The sequence below is a fragment of the Nicotiana tomentosiformis genome, chromosome 12 (assembly GCF_000390325.3).
Source record: "Nicotiana tomentosiformis chromosome 12, ASM39032v3, whole genome shotgun sequence".
Lineage (NCBI taxonomy): Eukaryota > Viridiplantae > Streptophyta > Magnoliopsida > Solanales > Solanaceae > Nicotiana > Nicotiana tomentosiformis.
Window position 1 is genome coordinate 39,805,731 of NC_090823.1, and position 20,592 is coordinate 39,826,322.

General features: G+C 42.2%; 1 protein-coding gene across 1 annotated transcript in view; it reads left to right on the top strand.

Annotated features, from left to right (window-relative positions):
• LOC104111265 (NAD-dependent malic enzyme 62 kDa isoform, mitochondrial) overlaps positions 1 to 20,592 on the top strand; it is a 46,478-nt gene that overhangs the window by 15,969 nt on the left and 9,917 nt on the right. The window contains exons 9-10 of the mRNA XM_070191726.1: positions 11,231 to 11,337; positions 12,861 to 12,972. Of these exons, the coding sequence (XP_070047827.1) occupies positions 11,231 to 11,337; positions 12,861 to 12,972 (219 nt within the window). The remainder of the gene's footprint in view (positions 1 to 11,230; positions 11,338 to 12,860; positions 12,973 to 20,592) is intronic.

The following is a 20,592-nucleotide window of genomic DNA, read 5'->3' on the forward strand; positions in this document are numbered from 1 at the left end:
GTGGGTTTTAGCAAAGAAGCGTCAAGGAAAAATAATAGAAATGTAATGCAAGAAAAGGTGACTATATACACAAAGAACATTTAATTGGACAAAAGAATGAAAACACTATAATTAAGCTACATATATGCGGTTAAAATCATGCCAATCAAGACCAATTTCTATTTTAAATTTGTAGGTCTTTGTTTGCTAGTTTTCTTATACTAAATCTCTAATTTCTTGTTCTTAATCAATAAAACTTTAATCATGACTTTTTCTTAGCAACTAATGAATCACATCGTAAACTATATTTATTGTCCACTGCTGGTTGCCAAGTCCTGCATTCACCAAGAGCATTTCTTCCTTAAGCATAAAACTTCAGACTGTAAGGCGTTTTCGCTATATAAGAAAAAAGTGGAATGGGATCTTGGAAATGATCGACTCACATAGATGTTCATCATAAGCCTTTCTTTTTTCCTCCTCCCCGTGTTCTATTAATCAGTAGCATCCAGCAACGCCAGGCCTCGTCCATGCCAGTAAAAAGAGTTAAACTACTAAGCTAAGCTGTTCTGGGGAGCTCAGTAGATGAGCATGACCTAGAACCTTGATGCCTACACTAAATCTCCAACTAAGCCAGGTGAGACGCACGACGTGGGCTTTGGCGCGCGTTAGGGCTTAAGAGCACTTTAAGCTAGCCTTTAAGAACACTGGCCTCTTAGCCATACCCTTCTTGTTTGTTGAGATGGCATAGTGCTTGACAAATCAACTATTTTCAAGAAGGGATAAGCATATCTTTTTATTCTTAGTATCTCTGAATATCTCACTTATCCCTACAATAGTATACAAGTACATTTCTGGGATAAGGTAAATAATTTTATTAATAATGGAAGAATCTCCCCTATCTGATCAGTATGCCAAAAAGTAGAGAACTTACAACATAATATGATTATCTATGAACGACACTTAATGTTCTATACAAACTGAAAATTCATGGGTGCTTGAGAAAGAAACTAGGAATGAGAGGATATTCCTCAAATATATAGTCTTTCTTTATCTCTTCAAAGCTCTTCTATTTCACTTTTTCCACAAGACTCACATGAGTGCTGTTACGCGACGCCTTCCTGATGTTCCTTGGAAGGGCGACGTAAGGCTAAGCAACCGATGTCAGTGCGATTGCTGTCCGCCAACTGAGGTCCCCTCCGTACGCTAGACTAGATTGTCAGTGCCGTATGGGAAAACCAATGTCGTGATCGATTGAAAGAGAGAGCAGAAAAGAGAATTGAGAATGAAAGAAAGCTTGATTGCATTGAATGAAAGCTATTACAAAAAAACAATACGGTGTCGGGGGGGGGAGAGACACCAGTACAGAGAATTATTTGCTTGCTTGAAAGTTTGATTGCTTAGTCCCCCTTAATAATGCTTAAAAAAAAAAAAACCAAAGTTACATCACTAGGCCTATAAAAGCTGGAAAATCACACTTAAAGAAAATGCAGTAAAACTACTTTATATTTACAATGAAAAGGACATAGTCTTCTACAAAGCAGAAACAAGTCCGTTGGCATTAACTTTGTCTTTAGCATCAGGATCTGCGCGCGCGGCATTGTCTGCGCGCGCGGCGTTGTTGGCATCTGCCTGTGGCTGGGCGCTGGCGATGGCTATCGGCGGGGCGACAAAGGCACATGCGCGCTTGTCACTTGGAGCTGCCGAGACCACGGGGCCGTCCAAGGGGTCATGGGGCATGGTTGGAAAGCCGCCCATGACATTCTCCCCCACCTGAGTTGGGACGTCCTCGGCGCCTTCCTTACAAGGTAATCATCAATTAGGCTCTTGTAGGCTTTGAGGTTTGTTCCCCTCTCCCAAGTATTCTCTTCTGCATCACATCCCTGCCATTTCACCAAGAACTCCTGGTGATCTTTTCTTGAGGCGTGAATCACTCGATCATCCAGAATAGCTTCAGCACGCCTTTTCCCGGTTGAATTGGGACCTCGAATACTTGGTATTGTGAGTTGGCTTCGTGAAGGATCCTCCATATCTTCCCGAAAAAGGTTTCAGGAGACTGACATAGAAAACAAGATGGATTTTCCACCAAGCTGGGGTATCCACCCGGTATGCAACTTTCCCAATGCGCCTTTCAATGGACAAGGGTCCAATATATTTTTGCAATAGGCGAGGGTCATGGACCCCTGCAAACAAGTACCGCTTTGGGATTTTGACCATCACTTTGTCTCCCACTTGGTATTCAACAAAGCGGCGATTCTGATCAGCATGCCTCTTCATCCGCTTTTGGGCTTTGACAAGATAGCTCCGCACTATCTCCAAATTTTGCTTCCATTCTTTTGAGAAGCTAGCAGCTCGAGGAGATTTTGACATGTTTGGGGCGTTCACTGTGTGTGGGAGTAGCGGTTGCTGTCCGGTAACAATTTCAAAAGCGCTTTTGTTGGTACTTGAGCTCTTTTGTGAATTGAAACACAGTTGAGCAGCATCCAGAAGCTTCACCCAGTTCTTCTGCGATCCGGTCACAAAGTGTCGGAGATATTCCTCTAGCATGCCATTGAATCGCTCCGTCTGGCCATCAGATTGCGGATGAAAACTTGAGCTATGACTCAATTTTGACCCGAGGCACTTAAAGAGTTGGGTCCAAAAGTTGCTAGTGAAGCGTGAGTCACGATCACTAACAATGTCTTTAGGTAGGCCCCAATATTTGACGACATGAGAGAAGAATAGTCGAGCTGTATCTTCTGCTGATATATATTGTGGGGCTGCTATAAAGGTAGCATACTTGGAAAACCGATCCACCACAACCAAGATAGTTGTGAGATCTCCTACCTTGGGCAATCCGGTGATGAAGTCCAGGGAAACGCTTTCCCAAGGTCTTTTTGGGACAGCTAGTGGTTCCAAGGGCCCTGCCTACGTCAAGCGGTCTGACTTATCCTTCTGGCATACTAGACAAGTCTTCACATACTGAGCGACGTCATCGACCATTTGAGGCAAATAATATGCATGGCGAAGCAGTGCCATGGTGCGTTCCTTATCGGGATGACCGACCCACAAAGTATCGTGGCATTCCGCCAGAAGAGCCCTTCGCAGATCTCCTCCTTTAGGAACATAAAGTCGGTTCCCTTTCACTTTCAGGAAACCATCTTCGGTGTAGAACTGGCGAGTCTTGCCCTGTCCTACCAAATCAACCAAATACTGTGCAGCAGGATCCTTGATGAGTAGATCCTGTATCTGGTCTTTTATGGTGGTAGTTACTTCGCTTCCCTTTAGGGCTGCGAGTAGACACACCGATGCTAGATCAGCTCTCCGGCTGAGTGCATCAGCAACATGATTGGTCTTCCCACTTCGGTACTCCAGGTTGAAGTGAAATTCCGCTAGGAGTTCCTGCCACCTAGCCTGTCGACCATTCAGCTTTGGCTGGGTCATGAAATGGCTAACGGCTGTGTTGTCTGTCTTGACCACGAATGGGGCTCCCAGTAGATAATGCCTCCAAAGGCGTAAGCAATGAACGACAACCAATAATTCTTTCTCATGGGCGGCATAGCGCCGCTCTGCATCCTTCAGTTTTCGGCTCTCGTATGCTACGTGATGCCCTTCCTGTAGCAATACTCCACCAAGTGCATAGTCGGAGGCATCCGTTTGCACTTCGAATGGCTTGGCCAAGTCAGGTAGGGCTAAGACTGGGCTACTAGACATAGCCATCTTCAATGCGTCGAAGGCCTCTGCCCGCTTGGGGCCCCAATCCCACGGTGTGACCTTCTTGAGAAGTTCTGTCAGCGGCACTGCAATGAGGGAGTAACTTTTCACAAAACGCCGATAGAAGTTGCATAGGCCAAGGAACGACCTCAAGGCGTGTATATCCTTGGGAGGCTGCCATTCTGTGATGGCCTGAATCTTCTGCTGGTCCATCTTGATCCGCCCTTCCTTGATGACATGTCCGAGGAAGTCAATTTATTTCTGAGCAAAGGAGCACTTGGATAGCTTTGCATATAATTCGTGCTCCCGTAATCGGGCTAGGACCTTCCGCAAATGCGCCAGGTGTTCTTCCAGTGTCTGGCTATATACCACAATGTCATCCAAATAAACCACGACGAATTCATCAATGTATTCTCGGAAGACTTGGTTCATCAAGGTGCAAAATGTGGCTGGCGCGTTAGTCAAGCCAAAGGGCATAACCAGGAAGTCGTACGACCCATATCTTGTCACACAGGTTGTCTTGTGCTCATCACCCTCTGCAATCCAAACTTGCCAATATCCTGTCCTCAGGTCTATTTTGGTGAATACCGTCGCACCACCCAGTCTATCAAACAAGTCTGCCATTAGCGGGATAGGGTACTTGTTTTTCACGGTGATTTTGTTTAGAGCCCGGTAATCCACGCAGAGTCGTAAACTACCATCATGTTTCTTTTGGAATAGCACAGGGGACCCGTATGAGGACTTAGAGGGCACGATGATCCCTGTGTCTAGCATTTCCGTCAATTGTCTCCGAAGCTCGGTGAGTTCGGGTTGTGACATTCTGTACGGCGCCCGGGCAGGTGGCTTCGCACCCGGCACCAACTCAATCTCATGGTCCACAGTTCGCCTAGGCGGAAGACGCTTTGGCATGTCTTGTGGCATGATGTCTTCAAATTCCAGAAGCAACTCCTTCACGGGTGCAGGAATGGGACCCGAGGAGCGTTTTATATCTTCCATGCAGAGGGTAGCCAGGAACGTGGGTTCATGTTTTTTTACCCCCTTCTTCAACTGCAAGGCCGAGATGTTCTCGGCGGCCATCTTCATGGGAATGCACGGAATAATGCAGGGCTTAGCTTCGTTTTCTCCCATCATCAGTAGTTACGGTGCGGGCATGGTATTGGTCTGTCTCAGAAATTCTAACCCCACTATCAACTCGAAGTCATCTATAATCACCACGCGCAGGTTGAACTTTCCTTCATAAGGGCCAAGTTTCACCGGTACTTCTTTGGCTATTCCACCCACTGGCTGAGGTGGTGAGTTGATAGCCTTGACACGACCTTTGCCCTTTCCTACAACTAGGCCAAGGCGCTCCACCTGAGTCGAGGCTAAGTAGTTGTGGGTAGCACCCGTGTCTATCATCGCCCGAATGGGCTTGCCATTTACCTTCATGTCAACGAACATTAAGGTCCTCTCTTGATGAGGAGGAGTCCTTTCGTTCGCCTTCTTTTTCCCTTTCTTGGCGATTGGACAGGGGTCTTTCTTCTTACGGATACCAGCACTGGTTCCCGCTAGAGGCTCAGAAATAGAGCCAACAATGGCATTGAATGCACCAACTGGTTCGGTTTGGTCCGCATCATCGGCATCGTCATCCGTCCCATCCTCAAAAGCTTGATGGGCGTTCATTTGTGCATGTGGGCATTCATTGTTCCAATGTGGTCCACCGCAATGACGACATCCTGAGAGGGGTTTCCTCCCCCGATCATTGTTGTTAGATGCAGCACTAGTACTGCTTGAGGAGGGAGCCTTAGATTTGGTTGCACTCCGGTCTCCTCCACTTCTGCTAGGGCTACCAGTGTTTGGCTGGCCTCCTTTGTATCCTCTTCGGACAGGCTGTTGAGGCCTGTCCTTCCGGGCTTCCACTTGATAATCCCCAAGGCACTCTGCTGCTTGGATTGCCTTAGGTGACGTGTCTACACTTTGTCTTTGCAACTCCATGCGGGCATAAGGTTTCAACCCTTCCAGGAAGGTGAAAAGTTTGTCCTTGTCCCCCATGTCGCGGATGTTCAGCATGAGCGCAGAGAATTCCCGCACGTAATCCCGCACTGATTTGGTCTGGCGGAGCTTCCGTAGCTTTCTCCTAGCATTGTACTCAACATTTTCGGGGAAGAACTGTAGGCGTATGGCTGCCTTCAGTTCTGCCCATGTCTCGAGGGCATCTTCACCAGCCTTGATGGCTTCGTATTTCACCCGCCACCAGAGTTTGGCATCACCCTGAAGATACATGGCAGCAGTTGCTACCTTCTTAGCTTCTTCTAGGCCCCCACGGCATCGAAGTATTGTTCGATGTCGAAGATGAAGTTTTCCACTTCTTTGGCATTTCGAGCTCCACTGTATGGCTTTGGCTCAGGAATTTTCAGTTTTTGGGCCACGGGGGCGAGGTTCACAATACCCCCGATTTGGTTTCCACCTCCTCGAAGCAGGCCTTGTAAAGCAGCGTTGACAACGTTGAGCTGGCCTGTCAAGTTGTCTATAGTTTGTTGCATGGCAGTCACCCTGTCTGCCTCTTGTGCCCTGTTGGCTAAATCCTCGGCGCGTTCCTGTTGGAGGACCTCAAATTTACCAAAAATTTCGGCTGCCTCTGTGGCTGCCGTTTGCCGGTCTCCTTCAGAGTCGCGACTGATGTTTTCTATGTCAACTTCGGCCTGGATCAGTCTGCGGTCCAGGTCGTCCAACCTTTGCACTAGGCTGATCTTTAGGTCGGGCTCCATTTCCACGATGGGCCGTAATGCGTCAACCGTTCCCTCAAGGGTCGCGATGCGATCCCCATAATTCACCATGGTCAGAAATGGTGGTAATTGCAATGTAATCCCTCGTCCGATGTCGAGCCTAGGCTCTGATACCAACTGTTACGCGGCGCCTTCCTGATGTTCCTTGGAAGGGCGACGTAAGGCTAAGCAACCGATGTCAGTGCGATTGCTGTCCGCCAACTGAGGTCCCCTCCGTACGCTAGACTAGATTGTCAGTGCCGTACGGGAAAACCAATGTCGTGATCGATTGAAAGAGAGCAGAAAAGAGAATTGAGAATGAAAGAAAGCTTGATTGCATTGAATGAAAGCTATTACAGAAAAACAACACGGTGTCGGGAGGAGAGACATCAGTACAGAGAATTGTTTGCTTGCTTGAAAGTTTGATTGCTTGGTCCCCCTTAATAATGCTTAAAAAAAATAAACCAAAGTTACATCACTAGGCCTATAAAAGCTGGAAAATCACACTTAAAGAAAATGCAGTAAAACTACTCTATATTTACAATGAAAAGGACTTAGTCTTCTACAAAGCAGAAACAAGTCCGTTGGCAGCAACTTTGTCTTTAGCATCAGGGTCTGCGCGCGCGGCTTTGTTGGCATCTGCCTGTGGCTGGGCGATGGCTATCGGTGGGGAGACAGAGGCACATGCGCGCTTGTCACTTGGAGCTGCCGAGACCACGGGGCCGACCGTGGCGACGGGCGTTGGGAAGCTGGCCAGGACGCCACGAGGCGCGTCCAAGGGGTCATGGGGCATGGTTGGAAAGCCGCCCATGACAGTGCTAATGGCGCAACATGCTCTTCGACTTCTTCCTTCATTTAAATGTTCAGCCAGAGAGTGCCTTCTTTACCCGATATCGCCCCTTGCAGTCCCAATCATCTCAAAATCTCATACCACAAGCGAGTTGCCACCTGACATTAGGAGGAAGTTGCCCACATCTTGCATGTAAAACACCAGCTAACGTAGGTAATCCTCCTTTTCTTTTTTCAAATTCGTGATGTCATGATTACTCCCATCGCTTCCAACCAAGTAAAAAATCACATCTTTCTTGGTGAATTGAGATCTAAATTGATAACTGCAGAAAACCTGATTACTCCCTCATCAAGAGTATATGATAATATGACATTACTGAGAACAATTCATCTCGTCCCATTTCCTACCTCCATGAGTCTTAATTAGCGTGTGATGTAATTTGCTTGTAATGCAGTTTACTCAGCCTTTGAATTCAACTACTTCCATGTCTTCAAGGTTCCTCCTAACCTTATGGTCCTTTGAACTACCCTCTCTCATAACAAATGGATCTACGGTACTGTCATCTTGTTTTGGCTTGAGATACTGCAAGTGTTCGGGAATGTAAGCCCCAAAGTTTCTTCTACATGCCACTTGTGACTCCAAAAGATGAATCCATCTCCTGCCCTGAAAATTATGTTGTCCGTGAAGTCTTCCCATTATTTCATTATATTCCTCTAAAATCTGCACCTAAATGGAAGTGTGAATTTTGTAATCTTTCCTCCTTCCTTCCACTGTTATGTACTTATGCGCTATCATCTCCCTTCAATCCCGAATCTCCATGACCCTCTTTTTAATAGGACATTGTTGAAAACTGAGAGATCTTTATCCAAGACCCAGCTCCCTATTTGTTTGGGGACGTAACATCTTCCAACTTTACCAAGTAGAACTTCCTATCACTATTCCCGTAGAAAATCTTTTTGGAACCGTTCTAAATCACCTGTGATGCTGGCTATGACATGAAATACCTAGGGATGTTCAACAAAGTACTCTTAATTAACACTTTCTTCTTGTTTCATCTTGGTAGCCTCTTCTCCTCTCTCTCAACCACCGGGCTCCATGCTTCTTAGACCATTGGAAGAGCCAATAGTAAACTGAGATAAGTAGTTGGAAGAGCTTCAACCCTGCAATTTAGCACTTTTCAGTATTGACCACTTCACCCACCAAAATAATCACGCACTTTCTGAGGTTGATAGTGAGGTTTGACACGTCCTGGAACTGTATAAGAACCTGTGTCGGATAAATTAGCTGTTTAATGTCTACGTCACAGAAGAGTATGTGTTGTCCGTGAACAAGAGGTGTGAACCCCTCACTGTAGATTGCGCCCGTTTGCTATAGAGAAGCCCCTCAAGTAACCACCTGTCACAACTCACTCCATCTATCATTCAACTCAATGTTTCATTAGAATGAATAACATGTGAGGCAACAGGTCCCCCTGTGGCCCTGTCTCATGCCCCTCAAGTAGCCAAAAAAACCTCAAGGGCTGCTATTCACTAGGATCGAGAATCTAGCCGTTGATATGCAGAATCTAATCCACTTTCGCCACCTATCCTTCCATCTTCAATATTATAAATTCCAGGAACTCCCAGTTCATGTGATCATAGGCTTTCTCAAGATCCAATTTGCAAAAGATTCCCAGCCCTCTGCTTCATTTTCGGGTTAACCAGTTAGTTTGTCACCAAGCCGCGTCTTGGATTTGTCTTCCTTCCCAAGTGCGCACGCACATAGCCAAATTAAAACTTTGGTAAATACTGGACCTAATGTAAGTGTAACAAATAAAATTAAACCTTCATCTTAACTAGTTGTATCACCTATATGGATTCTTTACTTCATTGTTTTCTGTTCTTAGCCAAGTCTATATTGATTTTGAGAGATTGTAGGTTCTTCGAGGAAAATTCCGCTTAGATGATTCTAGGTCTACCTCATTTCCGTTTGGCACCTTCAATCATCAAATGTCGCACTACTGTGGTCCCTTGGAGGTCTCTGTAGCATATGGTCAAATCATCTTAGGCTACCTTTTTTTCATTTTCCTGTATGCTACTTGCATGGTGTGATCAGTCCTTAGACTTGTCCAATTGTTCTGTAGCTGTACATCCATATTAAAGCTGGCATCTCTGTGATAATCATCTTATGGTAGAGATCCACGTTCACTCTCATAAAACATGGCGGGTCTCAGTATCATGTTTTAGAACTTCCCTTTTACTTTGTTAAGGATCTTTCTATCACATCATACTCCGATATCTCTCCTCTATTTCAGCCATCCTGTTTAATTCTATTTTACTGAGTTTGGATATTGGATTTTTTTGCATTTACACAAACAATAAAGTTTACTTCACTTAATGTTAATCCTTCTTTTGGGTGCTTATTTGACTGTACATATGTTTTATCTTGCTTCTACTTTTACGAAGATGCTTAATCTCAGAGTATATCTCCGTACTTCCAGCTTCTGGTGACGTTACATGTAACAGAGATCTCATAAAATCTAGTACTTCTATTTTGCTTTATGAGTCAATCGATATTGTTGAGAAAAAATATGTACTTTTGACAGGACGAAAAATAAATTTATATGGATGACATTACCAGCATTCTTAATATGGAGTTCGAATGACTACATAACCTTAGTGCATGTCATCACATGTATGTTATTTTTTTATCAGTAAAATGAGGATTTTATTCACAAAAGACAGCACTAAGAGGGTGCTGTAATTTGTACAACTGTGAACTGACCCAAAAGTATAGTTCCTTTTAGTACTGTAGGTGAATCTAACACGGATACAAATATTCCTCTTTTTTCCAAAAAGAAAGCAAAAGTATACAACTGAGTTTGATCTTCAAAATAGATTCAGCTTTTCCTTCAGAACACCACTGGTTTCTTTCTCTCCAATCTCCATAATGTCCACCAATTACAGGCAGATATGGTTTAATGGCATTCCAGATTCTTTTCTTTTTGGTAAAATTCATAAGTTGCCCTCTAAACTTGTCCGGAAAAGTCATTTACAATTTACACGCCTTAACTTTAGGGGCGACTTATCACCCCCTATTCTTGGTTTTGGCATTTCAGGGTGGTAATAATTCTACTTCAAACAAGAATAGGGGATGATAGGTTGCTGTAAATTAAGGTGTGTAAATGACTTTTTTGAACAAGTTTAAGGGGTAACTTATGTATTTTCCCTTCTTTTTTCCGGTGCTTTCTGTAACAGCAACTGAGAGGTTCTCTTTTTGAATTAGGCCTGACCTATTTGAGTCACATGTAATGTAAGTTAGTAACATGGTAAGTTATTAGTGGAGAGAACTAAGGGTTTTTCTTGGTATCACAAAAATCATGTCTTTTTGGATTAATTATTAATGTGACCACTGAAGGAGGTGTACATTGTCGGAGAAACAGGAAGCGTGGTTCCTGTAATTATGGAAAAAGGGAATCTAACTAAATTAACCATATGTTGATGTGTCTTGCAATATTGTTACATAAATCTTACAATGCTTATAGCTTGTAAGTTTTGAGTGTCTCATAGTCGGTGTATGATGTTCATCCATTAACATGTGAAATTCAAAATTGTGAGAGTTGTGTTTGAATGTGAGAAAACACTTAAACTACGGCTGTGTAACTGAGAGAATTCAATTATTGGCAAAGCGAGTATACGAAGAACTATTTTTTATTTTGCTTCCTATGCTTATAACCTTAATCTGGGACTTAGATAGCAACTGGTATTGATCTTTTTCTTACATATTGTTGCATTATTAGTTTTTTTGGTTTGTGATGGGTGTTTCTTACTCCCAATGAGACATTTTGCTTCCAGTCAACTGATTTGCTCAAATCATTTTTTCTTCTTTCCTCTTAAAATATAGAGCCGTAATGCATCATTCTTGTATGTGTCTGCTCTTAACTTCACCTCAATACATTCCTAACTGGAGTTCCTTAAATTCGCTGTGCTCTTCATCGTTTAACCAAGTTTTGTATAACAAACATGGTACCATTTTGTTTTCAATTCAGGGAACTGCAGGAGTTGCCCTTGCTGGCCTTTTGGGAGCTGTAAGAGCACAGGGAAGGCCAATGATTGATTTCTCAAAGATGAAGATTGTGGTGGCAGGTGCTGGAAGGTTAGAGTAGTAAACTGTTCTTTCCTCTAATTACACCCATGTAATTTCTTACTCGAGTCATTAGCATGCCATTATGCAGGAACTGTTTCATGGTTCATATGCTTCATTCTTTCTAGATTGCACAAATGCACAGCTCTTTCTATGTTCCCACTCAATCCTATCCTTTTGTTCATATATAATTACTTTGCATCATAGAAATAGTGTTTGATTCAGTATAGTAAATTTGGTTATTCAGCCTTTGCATTGTTTGTTGAATGGTTAGTGTTGGTAGAAGATGTTCAGGGTGATACATAGGAGGAATAAGGTTTCTTGTTGAGTTGAATTATTGTAGCCTTTCATTTTGCGTGAGTTACTTGGGGACTGAGAACGGGGGAGAGACAGTTGACGGTGTTAAAGAAAATGGGCCATGGACCTAACTCAACTCCAAGAGCTAGCTCATGAAGTGAGGATTGTTCATGACATAAAGGGAGACAATTACTTTTTTTCCTTTACCAATATGGGACGTGAACACCCCTCAGCACACCTACGGCTGGACATCTAGAGTGTAGATAACATAACATGGGGGGCCCCAACATTGCGTAAACCAAGAACAAGGATGAGTCTAGGTCTAATACCACATTAAAGAAAATGGGCATTGGCCCTAAGTCAATCCAAATAGTCAGCTCATGTTGTGCGTGCAGTTGCGCTATGGCATGCAGTAAACCGAACATGCAAAAGTACTTGTCTTCCCTTTTTCCATTTTGAAATTTCATTTAGGTTTTGGGGGGCTTCATGGCCTGCCTTTTTGACATATTATTATGGACTATGTCCTCACCTAATAATGAAAAGTGTTCTGGTATATAACTGATTTGATTTGATATATTGCTATTGTTGTTGTTGTTGATGATGATGTTGTGTAATATGGGTCTAAGATGATCTTAAACGAGTGGCAAAGGCCAGTGATGATTTGTTTAGTCGACCCCAACTTGCTTGGATATTGAGGTGTAGTTACTGTATATGACTGATTTGACATCTATAAGTTAGTAACTTCTGAGATTTTACAAACTATAACTTAAAGAACTTGGTATATCAATGAAAAATAGAAGTAACTAATCATATGATATTTTACTGGCCCATCTTCAATAACCTTTTTCATGATTTTGCCCTCCAAGATCTATCTTTGCACAACTTCGAGAAGGTTGGGAGAGCTATCTTCTTTTGTGGCTTATTTGTCTTGAGGATGTTCATCTGTACTTACCCTTAAACATTACTAAGTAGTAGTAGTCTGCAGTATACCATTTGCTTGGGGCATAATTTTTATCATGCAGAGTGAAATGGAAACATGAGGCTTGCTTGGCTTGTTTTCCTTATATTTTAAATGTTAAATTTCCATCTATGTGCATCAGAGACTTTTCCGCTATAAAAAATCTGTGTAGCTCAACTTACAGGTCAATATATTGTGTTTATATTTAGTAGGCATAGGAGCCTGTGCATTTTGGTAAAGCTTTTAAGGTTTCTCTTTTTTAAATCTTTTCGTGGTGCAGTGCAGGAATAGGGGTTCTTAATGCTGCTAGGAAGACAATGGCGAGAATGTTAGGGAATACTGAAATTGCTTTTGAAAGTGCAAGGAGCCAGTTCTGGGTTGTAGATGCCAAGGTGAGCTTCTCCTCAGATGTTCCTTTCTGACTCAAAATTTTCTTTTAAGCTTCGGTCAAGGAATATAACATTTTTGTTGTTATATTCCTTCCTTAATTATATGATGTTCTTGTCTTTTTGTTATTGAATGTTAGCCATGTCCCATTCATAATTATCTTGAAGAAACTTAACTTTTTTTTTTTTATAATTATTTTCATGCTTTCATTATTATTCTTTTTTTGAGTAATAGTAGAAATGATAGAAAAGGGTAGCCAAGTGCACTAAGCTCCCGCTATTCGTAGTGTCTGGGGAAGGGTCGGACCATATTGGGTCTTATGTACCTTCAGCCTTACCATTTCTGCAAGAGGTTGTTTCCGCAGTTTGAACGCGTGACCTCTTGGTCACTTGGTGACAACTTTATCCGTTGCGTCAAGGTTCCCCTTCAATAGTAGAAATGATAGCGTTCATAAAATCTTCGTTGTTCTTAGCAAAGTGCATTCAAGTTATTTTTTTCCATATAAAAAAGCACATTGAACTTTTGAAAGATGTCTAACCATTGAAATGGATACAAAGTAGGGGTGAGCGTCGGTCGGTTCGGTCGGTTAGTATAAAAATACGGTTCGGTTTATCGGTTTTCGGTTTTATAATATTAATAACCAAATCAAACCAAAGTATTTACGGTTCGGTACGGTTTTTTCAAGGTTCGGTTCGGTTATTTCCGGTTTTGTTTTTCGGTTATTAACGGTGCAAGATTTTTATGTATCAATCATTCAATTGAGTCAATTGGTGCTCATTAATACAAGGCAGAGCCTAACTAACTGACCCGAAACACCAAATTCAAAAGGAATATCAATAGGTGTTTAAAGAATCAGATTACTTGCCTTGGAAAAGGACAAGAACCTTGAATTTAAGAACTAGCCAAGATGAGAAATGAATAAGAAAGACCATATCAAATACATGCTACAAACTTATCCGTATTTCTGGAATAAAAAGGTGTAAATGCAGCGGAATTTTTGTTATGTACAATTCATATAGTCAACTGAACTCTAAGTAATTTGTTATTCATTCCATGTGCCTTACCACAGACTTTGTAAGAATTTCATTCCATTCTTATTCATATAGTCAACTCTATCATTCCATTCCAACCACCAGATTACAGAAAGGACGAAGGCTGATCGCAAGAGCAGAGCAGTTAGGCTCTAGTACCCTCTGATTACAGGCTGCTAGGGACTGCCGTAAAACAATAACTAAAATAAGTCTGGAAAACTAATTGCTCAAGTCTGGAAAACTAATCTGTTACACAAAAAACAATAATATGCAAACCCAGCAAGAGAGAACCAAAATAAGTCTAGGAAAGATGACCAAAAATCGAAAATAACACCAAAACGAGTGGCGGAAGAGGAAGAAGGCGTCACAGCAGGCGCAACAACAGCAGGCGACGAGCGGCAGTCGGCACAGCAGGCACAGCAGCAGCAGCCAGCAAGATGAGGAAGGAAGTCAGGACTCAAGAACCCTAATTAGAACTAAGACATTTTCTAATTTCTAAGGAAGTAGGACTAGGAAGTAACGTAAGTAGACTTGGGTAAATTGGGCTTCAGATTTGTGGACGGTATTGGGTAAATTGGGCTAAAAAGGAGGTGGCCAGGTAGGTGAGCCCATATGTTCAAAAGTGATAACCCACACCCAATAATTAATATCCTATATTTCTCAATTCTCATACCCAAAACTTCGGTTTTTCGGTTAACCGAAGAACCGAAACACCAAAATCGTTAACCGCACCGAATACCGAAATTTAATAATATATAAACCGTACACCGACCGAATAACCGATTAAATCGACACCAAAAAACCGAAATTTACGGTACGACCGATTTTTTCGGTTCGGCCGGTATTATGCCCACCCCTAATACAAAGTTAACATACCAATTAATTAGAACTATCTGAAACCCATCAAAAGAATTTATTTTAAAAAAAAAGATGTGCTAGCACAAGACCAAATGTGTTGTTCCACCTACCATACTTATTTAATCTTAAAAGAAAGTCAAACATCAAGGTTTAGAATGAAAAGCCAGCAGTTTTCATTCTTGTATTTCTTGGGTTATAGAAAAATTAAAGAGAGTATATAAGATTCTTCACGTGGTGGAGTAAACCTGATTCTGAAGTACACCTTAGAAGTCATTAGTGAGTTGCTCTAGATTTTAATGTGTATTGGATCTATTTGAAGTGTCTATATTTTAATATGTATGGTAGAAAGCAAAGACGATGAGGAGAAGAGAATGAATAAGGAGTGGTATAAGGCAGCCAAGAAGGAGGCGAAGTTAGCGGTTACAGTTGCGAAGACAAGAACTTGAGGTCAATGGTGGGAGAAGAAGCTGTACAGGCTAGCCAAGGTGAGAGAGGAAAGCCCGCGACCTGGATCAAGTGAAGTACATCAAAGGCGAGGAAGGCAAAGTATTGGTGGAAGAGGCACATATTAGACGAAGATGGTAGACATACTTCCATAAACTCTTGAACGAAGAGGGGGACATGAACATTGTGTTGGGTGATTTGGAGCACTCTGAGAGTCACCGAGATTTTAAGTGTTGTAGGTGTATAAAGGTTGAAGAGGTTAAGGGGGCTATACGTAAGATGAACAGGGGAAGAACAACCAGGCCAGACGAGATCTTGATGGATTTTTGGAAGAGCTCGGGCATGGCAGGCTTAGAGTGACTCACTGGACTGTTTAATGTCATTTTTAGGACATCTAAAATGCCCGAGGAATGGAGGTCGAGTACGATAATTTCGCTGTACAAGAACAAGGGTGATACCCAAAATTGCAACAACACACTATAAAAATTTGGGAGAGGGTGGTGAGATGAGGATGAGGAGAAGAGTGTCTATTTTCGAGAACTAGTTCGGCTTTATGTCGGGGCGATCGACTATCGAAGTCATTTATCTTATAAGGAGATTGGTGGTGTAGTATAGGATGAGGAAGATGGACTTGTATATAGTGTTCATTGATTTGGAGAAAGCATACGACAAAGTCCTAAGGAAAGTCATATGGAGGTGCTTGGAGGCTAGAGGTGCTTGGAGGCTAGTATACACTAGGGCGATTAAGGACATGTGTGATGGTGCTAAGACCCGGCCAAGGACAGTGGAAGGCGACTCGAGAGACTTCCTTGTCGTACAAGAACTAGGGTGATATCCAAAATTGCAACAACTGTAGGGGTATCAAGCTGTTAAGCCACACTATGAAAATTTGGGAGAGGATGGTGGAGATGAGGGTAAGGAGGAGAGTGTATTTTTGAGAACCAGTTCGGCTTTATGCCGGGGCGATTGACTACTGAAGCCATTCATCTTATAAGTAGATTGGTGGAGCAGTATAAGGTGAGGAAGTGGGACTTGCATATGATGTTCATTGATCTGGAGAAAGCGTTCGACAAAGTCCCAAGGGAAGTCCTATGGAGGTGCTTGGAGGCTAGAGGTGTTCCTGTAGTGTACACTAGGGAGATTAAGGACATGTATGATGGTGCTAAGACCCGGTAAGGACAGTGGGAGGAGACTCGGGACACTTACCAGTCGTGATGGGGTTGCAATAGGATCAACTCTTAGCCCGTTCTTATTCTCCTTGGCGATAGATGTATTGACGCGACACATTCAGGGGAAGGCGTCTTGGTGCATTATTTGCAGATGATATAGTGCTGATTAACAATATGCGAGGCGGAGTTAATGCTAGGCTGGAGGTCTAGAGACAGACCCTGGAGTCCAAAGGCTTCAAGTTGAGCAGGACCAAAGCCGAATACATGGAGTGCAAGTTCAGTGACATAACTCAGGAAGCTGAAGTGGAAGTGAGGCCTGATGACAAGTCATCCCCAAGAGAGGAAGTTTCAAGTAACTGGGGTCAGTAATCCAAGGTAATGAGGAGATTGATGATGATGTCATACACCGTATTGAAGCGGGGTGCATGAAATGGAGGCTTGCATCCGGTGTCTTGTGTGATAAGAGTGTGCCTCCAAGATTTAAAGGTAAGTTCTACAGAGTGGTGGTTAGACCAATTATATTGTATGGGACGGAGTATGGTCAGTCAACAACTCTCTTGTCCGAAAAATGAAAACAACAGAAATGAGGATGCTGAGATGGATGTGTAAGCATACTAGGAGGAATAGGGCCAGGAACAAAGATATTCGGGAAAAGGTAGGGTTGGCCCCCGTGGAGGATAAGATGCGGGAAATGAGGCTGAGATGGTTCGGACATGTGAAAAGGAGATTCACTAACGCGCAGTGAGGAGGTGTGAGATGTTGAATATAGTGGGTCTAAGGAGAGGTAGAGGAAGGCCGAAGAAGTATTAGGAAGAGGTGATTAGGCAGAACATGACACATCTTCAGCTTACTGAGGACATAACCCTTGCTACGAAGTTGTGGAGGTCGAGAATTAGGGTAGAAGGTTAGTAGATAGCAGAGCTTATTTCCGGTCCTTATCGGTGGTTTTAGTATTACTCTTATTTTATCTTATTCTTGGATGTCTATCACTATCTGTTGTTACTTCTGCATCGGTTTTGTTACTATCTCGCTGTTGTTACTGCTTTTTTCATGATATTTCATTACTATATTTCTTTTGCTTTAATGCTGCGACTATGCTGGACTGAGCCGAGGGTCTATCGAGAACAACTTCTCTATCTGCATAAGGTAGGGGTAAGGTTTGCGTACACACTACCCCAGACCCCACTTGTAGGATTACACTGTGTTTTTTTTGGTTGTTGTTCAAGTGTCTACATTTACTACCTGTTTAGAGATAGTGTAGGGAATAGAAGGAAAAAACAGTATACTTGATCATGAAAACTCTAAGTTGTTGCAAATATCATGAAAATGAAATTAGATGGTTCTAAAGGCTGCAACAGGGACAGCTTTTTAGGACCTCGTTTATTCTTCATACTCCTCGTCCCTGAACATAGGTAGAAGTGAAAAAATTGATGTATGGAACATCAAACAAGCTGAGAAGTGTGGGCTACGAGCGCTATTTTTGGTGTCGACCTCCATCATGATGCATAGCCGAGCTTCTCCAAATCCTTTTATGTGCTTCCAGAGAAAAAATGAAAATACATTTTGAAACAACAGTAACAAATGGGTTACTTCAGAATCAATCAGGAAAGGTCAATTATACAAGCAACAATAGTACTGGAGTTTCAAAGTAAAACTAAAATAACATTATTCTTATACCTAAAATTTTATGTTTTTGAAGTATTTGTGTCTTGTCTCAGATCTACCATTTATGTCCTAAAGTCCCAATAACCTGAAGTACAACAACAACAACAAGCCCAGTATTTTCCCACAAGTGGGGTCTGGGGAGGGTAAGATGTACGCAGCCTTACCCCTACCCTAGAAGGACAGAGTACCTTGCCATAAGCTTTTTCTAGGTCAATGAATACCATATGCAAGTCCTTCTTCATCTCCCTACTTAAAATTGTATCTTGCCATTTGACCCGAAATTTAAGATGGTTTTGATTGTCTTTGATAGTGAACCCGAAAATCATGGAGAAAGGATGAGCAATGGTCATTAAGCCGTTTCCTAGTGTCCCACCAAATTCCAGGGCAATCGGAGTCCGTCAACAAAATTTTGGACCTAGAGTATGGGTAGCATGTGTATGAAGTTTATTTCAAGTTGTTATGTTAAACCTTAGTCAACTCTTCCAACTTAAAGCTTCTCAATTGAGAATCATTCTTCCAAAACGATCCCGAAGACCCGATCCTCTCGAACATCGAAATCAACCTTATCCGCAAGTCATAATGCACCATATGAAGTTACTCAAAGCCTCAAACTGCTGAACGAAAATGATAAAGCTCAAAACGACCAGTCAGGTCGTTACAAGTATTGTCACACAACAATGGAGTTGCACCTTCTATTGAAGGAACCACACCAAGTTCAGTTAAGAACTTTTTCATCCATACAACCTAAGTTGCTCCGACACGGCAGTTTAAGTACCGTACCCGTGTCGACACGACAATAGTATGGGTGTGGGTATGGGATCCGTACCGGATTTGGTCAAACAATTTTGGGTGCTTTGACCGCGATGGGCGGAAAAATTCGAGACGGGATACAATTTAATTCCCGAAATCAGAACCAAAACTAGGGCGAATTTGAAGAAAATAGCATACCTTATCCAGGAAATCAATTCTTTACTTATCTACAGCTTGAGAATAAAAAAGAAATCTACACTTTACAAGCTATACATAAGTATTTTACCAAATTCCTCATAATTTAGATATATTTTTATTTTTATTTTATTTTTGAATTATTTTTAGCCGTATCCCCGCACCCGTATCCGTACTAGGATCCATATCCCGGAATCTTATAGTTTACATCTCGAAGGATCCGACCTCTAGATCTGCACCCGTGTCGGACACCCGCACCCGTGTCCGAGTAACTTAGCATACAACTACTTTAACAGCTTCACCAGAAGCTATATATATACTGCTTATACAAATAATTATGTTTTTTCAATAATATGAATAAAATTTTGCTTATTTGGTCATAGTTACTTTTCTGTGCATTATGTATACACTATATATATAAATTTTTTTTTTGATGGGTAAATAATATATTATATAATTATTTGCACTAAGCCAGTCAACAGGCATAATTACAGGTTGTGCAAATCAGCAATTGCGTCTAAAATATCATCTACATCAGGTGCAAAAGCCAGTTTGCACCAAAAAGCGATCAACAAAATGCAATTAAGCTTAAGGCACTGTAAATTTCTTCTTTTGCCTTAAAAAATTCTCCTGTTTCTTTCAAGCCAGACAGACCACCAGATAACTTGAGGAACAGTGTTCCAGGTCTTTTGAGCTTCCTTGCATAGACCCTCCCTGGTCCAGCATTTCAGCATTTCTGAAATGGAGTTAGGCATGGTCCAAGACATACCAAATATTGAAAAGAACATGTTCCATAACTGGTTTGTAACCTTGCAATGCAAAAAAAGATGGGTAACATCTTCAGATTGTTCTTCACATAAAGGGCATCTGCTTTACAGCTTGAAACCCCTCTTCTGGAGATTGTTTTCTGTAAGGCATGCCTCCTTAGCCACAATCCAAGAGAAGCAAGAAACCTTTAAAGGTGCCATGTTGTACCATATTTTTTTCCAAGGCCATAACTCACTGTTGCTACAACCCAATATATTGTAACAGCCTTTAACTGAAAAAATGCCCTTGGAGTGACCCTTCCAATTGATAGAGTCCATTTTGTAGTGGTCCAAAACAGTGTTGCTTAGCAATTGTAGCAAGAGGCCTACCCTCTCCATTTCCCAATCATTAATATTCCAAGTCTCAAATTCCAGCCTTGCGATGTACAGAAATCTGCAATTGCCCCAATTGTGACGCAAGGATAGATTATAAAAATCTGAAAATTGGTCTTTTAGTGGCGTATGACCCAACCATGCATCTTCCCAAAACCTGATTTTTCTTCCATTGCCAAGAATAAAACCCATGTTTGACTCAAACTTGTTCCAATGCCCTCTAATATGTTTCCATAAACCGGTGCCATGAGGCACTCTAGACTCTTTGGTGCGCCATGGATTGTCCAACGAAAACTTTTCCACAAAAGTTCTCCTCCAAAATGCATTTTCCTCCATGTTGAATCTCCAATGCCACTTCATCAGAAGACTTTCAT